We start from the raw sequence: 13,692 nt of genomic DNA, 5'->3' as shown, positions 1-13,692 counted from the left end.
ACACAAAGATTTGTCCCGGGTGGGATTCGAACCCACCACACGCGGCGCTACGGAATAACTTTCTAAATTGATGATAGCGACATCTAGTAAGAAAACTATGCAACTTTCATAGTTGTTAATAGTGTTATCTGTTTTCTGAGTACATTTAGCGGTAGTTTATCTATTCAATTGCGTTTTTATATGAGTTTTAACGCTATCGAATAGATAAACTACCGCTAAATGTACTCAGAAACCGGGGGTGAGTTATAAAATACAGAATACCTATACTTTTTCACGTTTTTCTAAAATATTTCCCCTTATTTTCAGGTATCTAGAATCAAACGAGATATCAACTATATTACCTGAGCAAATACGTCACTTAACCCAGTTAACGCGTCTCGATCTATCCAACAATGCCATCAGTGTGATAACTAACAACACATTTGAAGGGTTAACTAAACTATCCACTCTTATAGTTAGTTATAACAAGCTGAGATGCGTTCAGGTAAGCTTGAAAGTTTGACACGCAATCTTACTAAGGATATCGTGTTACGACCCAGATAACTGTGGATCCCGGCTGTCATTTTCAAAGATCTTTTACAGTCGTTAACAGTAGTCAGAAGCTTGAAAGTCTGACGCACAGTGTTACTTAGTATCGTGTTATAACCCAGGTAACTGTGTTGTGGAGGTCCGATAGACAGTCGCTGCATGTACAATACCGGTATTCAGCTGCATCCGGTGAGACTGGAAGCTGACTGCAACATAGTTAGAAGACAGGATAGACTGACTGCTATCTAGTGTTAAAATTGTGTAATTTTCGAAGTTGGTAGTAGCGCAGTCTAGTTACGTTGTTGCTTAAATATAGTGATCAGTGCCACCTAGTGACAATATTATGCACCGTTTAATAGTGTTGATAGGACTTGGGTTCGATTCCCACACGGAGCAATTATTTGTGTGATCCATAAATAATTGTTTCGTATCTGATTGTGCTCTGTGTGCGTTGTTTGTATGTTTGTAAAAGTCCCCGCGACACAAGAGAAATTCATAGTGGGGGAATTGTCTTTAAAAAAAAACTACTAATACCTAATTATTACAAGGTGCCTAATTACTAATACCTAATAATTATATTACAGCGCGACGCTCTCAAAGGTCTGACTCAACTAAGAGTCCTATCTCTACATGGTAATAACATATCAATGCTTGCTGATGGAGTCTTCAGGGATTTGGAGTCCATATCTCACGTGTAAGTATTGTCCCACTGCTGGGCAATAGACCATCTTTTTATATTAATTTAAACTAGAGAGCTGCTACCGTCTTTATTCAGTTGCATAAACTTAAATTGTTTAAACTTAGTTAAAAACAGCCGTTCGGATCGATCTTCGAGGTTAAGCTACGCTTGCCGAGGATTTTCTGTGGATGGGAGACCGCCTTTCCTCCATGTTGCGAAGGGCACGTTAAATTGTGTCATTTTTTAAAGATCTTTGACAGTCGTTAACAGTAGTCAGAACTTCGAAAGTCTGACAACCAGTCTTACCTAAGGGAATCGTGTTATAACCCAGGTAACTGTGTTGTGGAGGTCCGATAGACAGTCGCTGCATGTACAATACTGGTATTCAGCTGCATCCGGTGAGACTGGAAGCTGACTCCAACATAGTTTGGAAGAAAGGCTAAGCTATTACACTAATAGTCACATTGATTTTTTCAGTGCTCTAGGCTCGAACCCGCTATACTGCGACTGTAATTCCCGCTGGCTGTCGGAGTGGGTGAAATCGGCAGGCGAATACGTGGAACCAGGCATAGCTAGATGCTCTGAACCACTGGCAATGAGAGACAAGCTGATACTAAGTACTCAGTCCAGTGCTTTTGTTTGCAAAGGTAAGAGACATATTTTAAGAGTAACATTAATGTGCTAACAAGCAATAAATAAGTATTTTGGACAACTCACACACGGTCATCTGATTACAAACTAAGCAGAGCTTGTACTGTAACTAGATAACTGATAAACATACTTATATACTTGTAAATACACACTTATATAGATACATTAACAAGCTCAGAACAGATACTCGTGCTCATCACACAAATATTAGTCCCGGTGCCTATCGTTCCGTTAAATAAAATGCAAAAATAAATTTATAAATTTAACCCATTAATATCCCACTGCTGGGCAAGGGTCTCCTCCCGTAATGAGGTTAGGCCGTTAGGCCTTGTTAGGCCTTGAATCCAACCCGCTGACCAAGTGTCCTATCCTTTAAGAACAGACTGTTTAAACAACTCTTGGTCATTTCATTCCTTTAGATACTTTCCTTCTTCTATATAAAAATCACAATGACTGAACCCTCAACCCATTGTGTATAAGTTAGAATAAGATCTACATTTTATCTTATCTTAGGGATGGAGGTGCCAGTTAATGCCTGGCTAACACTTCGACCATTCCTGATCCTTTGTGTCAATATAGGATCTGTAATTAAGTGTGTTAAGCTTACAGTTAAAGTTTTATTTTCATATTTTCTTAATACTCTATTTGTTATAATAATAAATAAATAAATTTAACCCATTAATGTCCCACTGCTGGGCAAGGGTCTCCTCCCGTAATGAGGGAGGGGTTAGGCCTTGAGTCCACCACGCTGGCCAAGTGCGGGTTGGGGACTTTGCATGCCCTCAATAAATGTTTTAAACAAATTTTAGGCATGCAAGGTTTCCTCACGATGTTTTCCTTCACCGTTGGAGCATGTGATAATTATTTCTAATACACACATAACTTCGAAAAGTCATTGGTGTGTTGCCTCGGGTTCGAACCTGCGACCACTTGCGTGGGTGGCATATTTGTTATATGCCAAAATATTGTTATGTTCATAAACAAGGGTGAATACACTGGCATCTGTAACACAGCTTCGGCTAGCATAGATGTCAGGACAATGTGTGGATATTATAACAGATTTTATGTCAATAAAATATTTAAGATTTTTTTTTTGTTATTTTCCAGGCAAACCCCCAGCGGAAATAATTTCAAAATGCGACAGCTGCTACAGCAATCCTTGTCGCAACGGCGGCTCGTGTCGGGCTCGAGGCAGCGGAGGGCACGAGTGTGTGTGCGCGAGAGGTTTCCACGGAGACTCGTGCCAGCATCAAATAGACGCGTGCTATGGCTCTCCCTGCGCTAACGGACTGTGTCATGTGCTTGAAGAGGGACGATTCCGGTAATTTACACTTTCAACCCCTATTTTAGTGTTTTAAGGGATGATTTTGAGAGAAAATTGTAAACTATCATTGAGCTGCGGTTCTAAACTATGTTTATGGTTAATTTCGTGGAAATCGGTTTAGTGGTTTAGTCACCATGGATTTGTTTCTGAAACTTCTGGGACACTAGTTGTTTAGGCAGTTGAAGTTTACGACAGTACACGAGCTTTGATTACGATTCCATTTAGCTATAAGGTGTGGAGGTAGTAAGCTGTGCTCTAGCCATTACTTTAGAAGGTAGTAAGTTCGAATCCTAGCTTAGTGATTAAACTACTTGTGTTACTTATTGACGAGGGAGTAGGTTCGACTCCCAGTTTACATAGCGGTTTTATAGCGGTTTCGATTGTCAGATTGTAGATTATGCAATTCCCTCTTGGGTTAAAATCAAAATCAAATCATTTATTAATTTAGGTCAATTGCTGACACTTATGACAATGATACAGAGAGTGAATTAACCGCCAGTTTGGAAGGTAGCGCCAATGAGAAGAGCTGCTAGCAAACTCCTGGACACTCTTTGAAATCGCCAAATTTATTACGTGTTCATAATATATCATTGAAATTATTTATTTATTTCAGTTGTTCCTGCCAAGCCGGTTACACAGGAGCTCGGTGCGAGGTGAACATTGACGACTGTGTGGCTAACAAGTGTCAAAACAACGCAACTTGCGTCGATCACCTTGAAGGATACTCTTGTAAATGCGCCCCCGGATTTATGGGTACGTAGAAAAATGGCTTATGAATTTGTATTTGTGATTTTGGGATCTCTTGTGCAGGGTTTTAGAGAAAAAATCAAATTCCACAGCACATGTAAATACTGACTTTTACGTAGTACTTAATCGATTTAAAAAATAAGGAGGACTCTCATCTTTTTTGCACAAAAAATATTTTTCTCGGAATTTTCGTTGTTATACTCGTAATTCAAGTCAACTCTGGCAAAACTTTAATAAACTATACACTCAATTAATCACTCATAGAGTATTTAGTATATCACTCTTTATGTACATGTATGTATAATATAACGATTTTGAAAGAAAAGAATCGCAAATTTGAACAAAAATTCATTTTCAAATAAAAAAAATACCATCAAAATAAGTCCGTCCAATAAAAACTTAATTATAGGCAAATACATAAAAAATACAGACGAGATTGAGAACCTCCTCTTCTTTTGAAGTCGGTTAAGACTGCATCACTTTACATATACATTTTCTCTTTCAGGTGAATACTGCGAAAAGAAAATCCCCTTTTGCACAAAAGAATTCAACCCGTGTGAGAACGGGGCCGTTTGTACTGATCATCATAGCCACTACACTTGCGCTTGCCCTAAAGGATATTCTGGACAAAATTGTACTGTAAATGCTGATGATTGCATTAATCATATGTGTCAGGTATGTGACCCAGTGTCAAAGTAGTTGAAGTGTTTGTCTGAACTCATGTTATGTTAACAAGTTAGACTTGTAACGTGCTCGAAGCACGGAGACGCTCAGCTCAAATATCACTGCACGTACATCTATGTAATGTACAAGTTAACATACTGAGCGTTTACCACACGGTGAAAAATTGAGAGTAATTTTATTCATACACTCTGCTTACATTTTTTGGGAATAACAGGCTCCGTCAAATGATGGCTGGAAAAGATTTTAACGCACACTCAAATCGACTATTACAAAATAAAATGACCAGCCATATTTCAATGATATTAGATTGTACTAAAATACTTAGTGCTTTATATCGAAATTCTATCTACGTGCTTTTAGTGTCATCTCTTAGGTTAGTACTAGGGTATGTACAGCTATTTAGATATTAACCCCTCGACGCCAAAAGAGAGGTGATAAGAGTTTGACGTGTCTGTCTGTAGCATCATAACTCCCGAACGGATACAGCGATTACAATTTAGTTTTTTTTTGTATTAAAGCTGACATACTTCATATGGCACGTGCCACGCCCGCATACCCCTTTTTTAAACCCCAGGTAGACCACAATTTATATATTTTTTTGTTATCCATATTCTTATTTTTTTCCAGAACGGCGCAACCTGCGTAGACGGGCTAGACGAGTACCGCTGCGCCTGCGCGGGCGGGTACGCGGGGCGCTACTGCGAGGCGGCGCCGCACGCCGCGCTCGGCACCTCGCCGTGCGCGCACCACGACTGTGTACATGGAGTGTGCTATCTACCTCAGGCCAGGAGGGCTTTGCAGGTCAGTTTGAAAATCTTTATTTTTCAGTCAGATACTCGTGGCTTAGTTAACAACAGCCGGGCGGATCGATCTCTGAGGTTAAGCTATGCTTGCCGAGGTTGTTCTGTGGATGGGTGACCATCTCATACATATCGAGTTCCTTCGTGTTTCGGAAGGCACGTTAAATTGTGGGTCCCGGCTGTCATTTTCGAAGATCTTTGACAGTCGTTAACAGTAGTCAAAAGCTTGAAAGTCTGTAAATCAGTCTTACCGAACGGTATCGTGTTATAACCCAGGTATTGGGTTGTGGAGGTCAGATAGGCAGTCGCTCTATGTAAAACAAAAAACAATGGTATTCAGCTGCATCCGGTGAGACTGGAAGCCGACTCCAATATAGTTTCGAACAAAGGCTAAGCCAATATACTAACACCCATTAACTAATTACGGAAACGAATTAATTTAAAACACTTTATTTGAAATTCATTAAGCAAACCAATGTAATAAAAAAGTTAACAGTTGTTAATTAATCATGTTCTGGACTGATTTTATTTAGGCGACCAATTAGCAATTCATCTAAATATATATATCTCAAAGCTGACTGACTGACATAGTGATCTATCAACGCACAGCACAAACCACTGGACGGATCGAGCTGACATTTGGCATGCAGGTACATGTTATGACGTAGGCATCCGCTAAGAAAGGATTTTGACATATTCTACCCCCAAGGGAATGAAATTTTGTATTAAAATTCTGTCCTAAGCTACAAACCACGCGGATGAAGTTGCGGGAAAAGCTAGTATATAATAAATATCTTTTATCCATTATCTTGCTCGGTGAAGGTCGTTGTATAGCGGATTCTTAGCCTATAAAAAAAGCTCTTTGCCAAAAATGTTGACCCAATTTTACAGTTTAAAAAGATCTAAGACTAGTTGTTTGAATTGAAAAAAAACTCACTGTCTTCAACTTTAAAGCGTAATAGAAGGAATTTAGGCGTTGAGCTACAGTACCTCAATTCTCTACAACTATCGACTACCGACAACCGAACTGTCATCGAGAAATTTTGTATGAAAATCTGATCAGCGCCTCTGACGGGTGTCGTAGGAAACTTTAGTTTTTGCAGTACATTCTAAATGACAAAATTCGATAGCTAGCCGGTTGTCGGTAGTCGATAGTGGTAGAGAATCGAGGTGACATAATAACATTTTATAAACATATTTTCCTTTTTCAGGATGACATCATAATGGAACGACCGCTACTTAGTACAGCGAATGACTATCTCTGCAAATGTGCCCCTGGCTATTCAGGCAAGTGAAAAAAAAAATCTATTCGTATATTAAACTATTATTTGTGAATCCACAAATAGTAGTTTCGTGTCTGGATTTACTTTGTGTCCGTTGTTTGTATGTTTGTGTCCCCGCGACACAAAAGCTATTCTTAGTGCGGGAGTTGCTTTGAAACTTGTCTTATATTTATAACTAGCTGACCCGCGCAACTTCGCTTGCGTCACATAAGAGAGAACGGGTCAAAATTTCCCCGTTTTTGTAACTTTTCAAATACGGGTCCCGTAGTTTCTGAGATTAGCGCTTTCAAACGAACAAACAAACAAACTCTTTAGCTTTATAATATTAGTATGGATTTTGTTTTATTTTCAGGTCGCCTCTGTGAATATCTAACATCATTGACTTTCAGTCACAACGATTCTTTAGTGGAGTTGGAGCCTTTAAGGACTGCGCCACAAGCCAATGTGACATTAGGTAAGTTACTTTCAAGAGCTGTGTTAAAATGAGGAGCTGATAGCTTAGTTAACAACAGCCGCGCGGATCGATCTCTGAGGTTAAGCTACGCTTGCCGAGGTTGTTCTGTGGATGGGTGACCACCTTATACATATCGAGTTCCTACGTGTTTCGGAAGGCACGTTAAATTATGGCTCCCGGCTGTCAATTTCGAAGATCTCTGACAGCCGTTAATAGTAGTCAGAAGTTTGAAAGTCTGACAACCAGTCTTACTTAGTATCGTGTTATAACCCAGGTAACTGTGTTGAGGAGGTCCGATAGACAGTCGCTGCATGTACAATACTGGTATTCAGCTGCATCCGGTGACACTGGAAGCTGACTCCAACATAGCTTGGAAAAAAAGGCTAAGCCATGATGACTTTCAAGAGCTGTGTTAAACAACTGTCAGCCATGTCATTGCTCACGATGTTTTCCTTCATCGTTATAACAAGTGATCATTATTTATACACACATCACTTGGAACACTCATTGGTGTGTTGGCCACTTGCGAGACGAATACCAATTGGATATCACTTTTTTGGCCGCTTAATAAAATAATTACTTACCACTTATTATAGTGAAGGAAAACATCGTGATGCAACCTTGCATGCCTAAAAGTTCTTTAGAACAGTTCTTGAAAGTATGCGAAGTCCCTAACCCGCACATTGTCAGCGTGGTAGACTCAAGGCCTAACCCCTCCCTCATTACGGGAGGAGATCCTTGCCCAGCAGTAGGACATTAATGGGTAAAATGTATTTTTATTGAAGTAATTTCTTTTTTCAGTTTTCAGTACAACTCAATTACACGGAGTGTTGATGTATTTTGGTGAGAACGAACATCTTGCTGTGGAGCTATTTAATGGGAGAATTCGCATCAGTTATGATATAGGCAACCACCCTACTTCTACTATGTATAGGTATGTATTAATCTTAAATATATTATATATATAAATATAAAACTCTTCCGTTACTGAGTGACTGATGTACAACGCACAGTGGAAACTACTGAGCGTACAAACTTGACATTTGCTATGAACATTCCTTAGTAAGTGAAGAGGAGCACTAAGAGAGGATTTTTAGAATTTTCCCTAGGATAAAATTTCACGCGACAAAAGCTGCGTACAGAAAGCTACTTTTATATATTACTAGTATCTGACCCGTGACTTCTATTGCGTTTAATGTGTTTGTGGAGGAACGAGGTGATCATGTTCCTCCAACACAAAGGGAGGATCCTCCGAGCAGGCGAGGTGATCATGCCTGGTGGGCCTAGGCTGCCCGACTGTTGTAGTCGGGAACTTGTATATATAGTCAGTTGCAGTGCAAACTTCGATAGCGCGATTCAGGACTTGTGACGTCACTCACTGCGCGTGGTGGTTGGTTGCGCGCTGGTCCCAGTAGATGTCTCTGTATGTAGCGAGCCGCTACATGTTTTATTTAATCTCTAAGGGATGGTTATGAAAATAAAGACTTTTTGTATGCCCTGCGGGTTGAATTTTGAATAAAGCTCTACTAGCTATATTATTTGTAATCCCCGGTTTTCAACTAATCATAAAATAAATTAATAAAAGTCGATACCGTGGTCTACGTATGAATGCGTTACAAAGATTTTTTACGTATAGTTTCCCTTTCCGAATCTATCAGTTCGTCTAATTAAATCCAAGTCTGTTCGGCCGTTTGGACGTAATAGAGACACAAGCTAATAAACTTCAACATTTAATTTTATAATAATATTAATGAATGGAAATGGAAAACTTTGCCAAAAATTATCGAAATGGATTAAGCCGTTTAGACGCAAAAGATGCACAAATAAACAGGCACTTTTATAATATTAATTGATATTTTTTTTATTACAGTTTCGAGATGGTATCCGACGGTAACTACCACAAAGCAGAACTGATTGCCATTAAGAAGAATTTCACGTTAAAGGTCGACGATGGACCTGCCAGGTCTATAATAAACGAAGGTATGAATATAGAGAGCATCTAGAATTCATAATTATTTTATATTATAGGAAAGAGACATTATCACTCACCGTGTGGTAAACGCTCAGTATGTTAACGCGTACATTACATAGATGTACGTGCAGTGATATTTGAGCTGAGCGTCTCCGTGCCTCGAGCACGTTACAAGTCTAACTTGTTAACATAACATGAGTTCAGACAAACTTCAACTACTTTGACACTAGGTTCACCACCTTCTTTTTATCTTATTTTCTAGGTAACAAAGAGTATCTCCGCTTGGAAAGACCGATGTACCTCGGTGGTGTACCTGAAGACATAGCTAAAGATGCCTTCAGCAAGTGGCATCTTAGAAATATCACCAGTTTTAAAGGTAATATACCAATCTAGCTGACCTGCACAACTTCGCTTGCGTCACATAAAATGGGTCATAATTTTCCCCGCTTTTGTAAAATTTTTCGTTGCTACTCCGCACCTAATGGCCGTAGCGTGATGTTATATAGCCTATAGCCTTCGTCGATAAATGGGTTATCTAACACTGAAAGACTTTTTTAAATCGGACCAGAACTGTTTTTTAAGCGATCTACAAAAAGTGGTTTCGGATCTGGTTGTACTTTTTGCCCGTTGTTTGTATGTTTGTAGAAAGTTCCCACGACACAAAGTGAATTGTAAAAAAAAACTACGTGTTCCTCCGTGTTTCGGAAGGCACGTTAAATTGTGGGTCCCGGCTGTCAATTTCAAAGATCTTTGGCAATCGTTAACAGTAGTCAGAAGCTTGAAAGTCTGACAAGCAGTGTTACTTAGTATTGTGTTATAACCCAGGTAACTGTGTTGTGGAGGTCCCATAGACAGTCGCTGCATGTACAATACTGGTATTCAGTTGCATCCGGTGAGACTGGAAGCCGACCCCGACATAGTTGGATTACCTACGTAACTTTATTATGAAGGTCTGATAGGCAGTCGCTGCATGTAGAACTAGTATTCAGCTTCGGTGAGACTGGAAGCTGACTTCAACATAGTTGGAAGAAAGACTAGAACTATTTATTATATACTAACCGTTTTATGCATAAACATATATGAAGTTATGAAAGGCTTATAAAGTGTTTTGTTTCTTTCACTCCTTAGCGAAATGAAAAAGAGAAAACATATTAAAGTAGCTTTTTAACTAAAATAGGTTTATAGTGTGTTTCGAATAATAAGGTTAACCTTTTATCTTCTAGGGTGCCTGAAAGAAGCCTGGATAAACCACAAGCGTGTGGACTACGTCAACGCGGTCAGGGTCCAGAGAACATCTGCTGGCTGTGGTGAAGATGAACCGAGCAGTTCTTCGGCAGCCACCGTGTTTATACAGGAAGATGCCGGGAGACATAATCAGGTATTGATTGAGATTGTTTTGATTACGATAATGGTTGGTGGACTGAATGAATAACTGAATGAATGAATGAATGACGGCATGAATGTCGGCATGAATGTCGGAATGAATGACGGAATGAATGATTGACTGAATGAATGAATGACTGACTGAATGACTGACTAAATAAATGATTGAATGACTGACTGAATGAATGACTGACCAAATGAATGACTGAAAGAATTACTGAATGAATAATTAAATGACTGAATGAATGATTTACTGAATGAATGACTTAATTAATGACTGTATGAATGACTAGATGAATTATTGAATGAATGACTAAGTGAATGACTGACTGACTTAATAACCGACTGAATGACTGAACGAATTACTGAATGACTAAATTAATGACTGAATGACGAACTGAACGTCAAATTGAATGACTGATACCTACCTAATATTGTCGTCTAAACATCACCTCTACTCTATTTCTCACCCAGGACCCTTGCGTGCCCAACCCATGCGCCCGAGGAGGCCGTTGCGTCAGAGAGGAGGGCTCTCCCTCAGACTATACATGCAGATGTAGAGCAGGCACGGCCGGGCCACAGTGTGAGCTGAGAGCTTCTATAGGTAAGTCATTATACCCAAAAGTGTATGAAATACATTCGTTTCGCCATTAACAATATTAGTCCCATGTAATAGAGGGCGAGTCTACTGCTAAAACTCTTTAATAAAGATATTTTTAGGGCAATTGTAAAGGTAAAAATACAAGAAACATATCTATGTCTATTTTCTAGTAAAAATAAACCAATAGCCCAATAAAATAACGATATTACAAGGTTTCAACTTCCTTGTGTAAAATTTGATTGGATAGCGGTAATATCCAATGCTGATGATTTACCGGGCACGGTTCCAAACTCCGGACTACTATTGAGAACTACTCAGTGGTTAAAGCATAGAAAGAAACAGGCAGACAGGGTTACTTTTGCATTTATACTTAGTAGGGATAAATTTATAAAATTCAAGAAAACTTTGCCGGAAATCGAACTTTGGAATCATCAGTCATCATACCCAGAACGTGATGGTATTCGGAACCTATATATTGTACTAGCTGACCCGCGCAACTTCGCCTGCGTCACATAAGAGAGAATGCGTCGTAATTTTCCCTGTTTTTGTAACATTTCTCGTTGCTACTCCGCTCCTATTGGTCGTAGCGTGATGATATATAGCCTATATATATATCCTCAATAAATAGGCTATCTAACACTGAAAGAATTTTTCAAATCGGATCAGTAGTTCCTGAGATTAGCGCGTTCAAGCAAACAAACAAACAAACAATCAAACAAACAAACTCTTCAGCTTTATAATATTAGTATAGATTGTATAATTGTATGTTAATGTAATTATTTTGTTCATAGGTGGTGCTCCAGTCATCACTCAAGGCAGCAAGTCAGCTCCTCGAAAGCAAGCCATCAGCAACGTACAGGCTTCACCAGGTAAAATATATTTACTTTTCTCGACGCTATAAAACCTAATTTGATTTTAAGGCAGGTCTTGTTTAATATTGACTTACGAAAAATTGGTATTCAACTCAATAAATTGTTTTATTTTTCAAACAAAAAATTTACTAAGACTATAATTGTAGTTCAATTAGTAGTGTATGCAAGAAATCATAAGATCTTAGGTTCAAGTCCGACTGAGGAGGATTGGTATTTTATATTTGTGTTCTAATATTGATATGTCGCATTATTTTTAATTGATATTACTTGAAATCAACAATATAATAATGGTCGTAGTTAAGCAGAAAGGACTCAATCCACACTTTGACTTTTCTCTGGATCTTTTCTTTGGACTTTCCTGAGCGTAAATTTTGACACTCTGGATGCTGTGGGTTGAGTCGAGGTAGTAGAAAAAGTAGTTTTCATGTACATTTTAAAAATAGGGATTTCACTACATCAAAGATTTGACCCTCAGGAGAATGATTGCATACTTAACTCCATTGTAGTCAAAGTGTGGATTGAGTCCTTTCTGCTTAACTACGTCCTTTTAAAACACCTACACTCATATTTTTTTAATTTTTATAGTATTTTGCAATTGTTTTTAACCGATTACTGTCCCACTGCAGGGCAAGAGTCTCCTCCCGAACGAGAAGGTTAGGTCTTGAGTCCACGACGCTGGCCAAGTGCATCAATTTTGTAATTAGTTTGTTATATTTTCAGCTGCACCATCCCACAAGCAGCAAATGCCATCTGAACACGCACCATCCCAGTCTACTCCTGCTAATGGCGCCTGTCGTAAGGTAAGAGGTTCAATATTTAAAGAGCATCACCTTTATACCTTAACTAGAGGCTGCCCGCGACTTCGTCCGTGTAGAAAACTTTCCCGATTCCTTGGAAACTCCGGGATAAAAAGTAGCCTATGTGTTATTCTGGGTCTTCAGCTACTTACATACCAAATTTCATGGTAATCGGTTCAGTAGTATTTGCGTGAAAGAGTAACAGACATCCATACGTCATATTCACAAACTTTCGCATTTATTATATTAGTGGGACAGTAGGATTAACAAGCTCAGAACAGATACTCGTGCTCATCACACAAATATTAGTCCCGGGTGTGATTGGAACCACACGCGGCGCTGTTATTGAGGTGACCACGTTAACCACACAGACAAACGTGCAGTTGGTATCTATAAAAATAAATAAATAAATTTAACCCATTAATGTCCCACTGCTGGGCAAGGGTCTCCTCCCGTAATGAGGGAGGGGTTAGGCCTTGAGTCCACCACACTGGCCAAGTGCGGGTTGGGGACTTTGCATGCCCTCAATAAATGTACTTTAATAAATTTTAGGCATGGCACGATGTTTTTCTTCACCGTTGGAGCATGTGATAATTATTTCTAATACACACATAACTTGGAAAAGTCATTGGTGTGTTGCCTCGGGTTTGAACCTCGACCACTTGCGTGGGAGTTGGTATCTATGAAATTTAATTGTAATGTTTGTTAACCACTGCGGCAAACGTGCAGTTAGTCTATGAAATGTCTTAATTGTAATGTAATACGTGCAGGAGGCGACTCGTGAGGTCATCACGGAGGGATCGTGCCGCAGCCGGCGCGCGGTGCGGGGCGCGCGCTGCGTGTGGCGCGGCGCCAGGCCCGCGTGCGCTAACGGTCATTGCTGTGCGCCCAGGAAGACTAAGAAGAGGAAGGTAGGA

General features: G+C 39.5%; 1 protein-coding gene across 1 annotated transcript in view; it reads left to right on the top strand.

The window, feature by feature from the left end:
- sli (slit guidance ligand) overlaps positions 1-13,692 on the top strand; it is a 113,280-nt gene that overhangs the window by 90,793 nt on the left and 8,795 nt on the right. Inside the window, exons 21-37 of the mRNA XM_076133444.1 lie at positions 307-484; positions 1,113-1,222; positions 1,685-1,854; positions 2,966-3,179; positions 3,796-3,935; positions 4,435-4,604; positions 5,241-5,414; positions 6,625-6,700; positions 7,049-7,150; positions 7,952-8,084; positions 9,021-9,130; positions 9,385-9,498; positions 10,346-10,500; positions 10,980-11,109; positions 11,898-11,975; positions 12,699-12,778; positions 13,546-13,686. Coding sequence (XP_075989559.1) covers positions 307-484; positions 1,113-1,222; positions 1,685-1,854; positions 2,966-3,179; positions 3,796-3,935; positions 4,435-4,604; positions 5,241-5,414; positions 6,625-6,700; positions 7,049-7,150; positions 7,952-8,084; positions 9,021-9,130; positions 9,385-9,498; positions 10,346-10,500; positions 10,980-11,109; positions 11,898-11,975; positions 12,699-12,778; positions 13,546-13,686 — 2,275 coding nt within the window. The remainder of the gene's footprint in view (positions 1-306; positions 485-1,112; positions 1,223-1,684; positions 1,855-2,965; positions 3,180-3,795; positions 3,936-4,434; positions 4,605-5,240; positions 5,415-6,624; positions 6,701-7,048; positions 7,151-7,951; positions 8,085-9,020; positions 9,131-9,384; positions 9,499-10,345; positions 10,501-10,979; positions 11,110-11,897; positions 11,976-12,698; positions 12,779-13,545; positions 13,687-13,692) is intronic.

The sequence above is a fragment of the Anticarsia gemmatalis genome, chromosome 29 (assembly GCF_050436995.1).
Source record: "Anticarsia gemmatalis isolate Benzon Research Colony breed Stoneville strain chromosome 29, ilAntGemm2 primary, whole genome shotgun sequence".
In the NCBI taxonomy this organism is placed as follows: Eukaryota; Metazoa; Arthropoda; class Insecta; order Lepidoptera; family Erebidae; genus Anticarsia; species Anticarsia gemmatalis.
The sequence above is the reverse complement of the archived record's forward strand: the minus strand, read 5'-3'. Positions and strand labels throughout refer to the sequence as shown.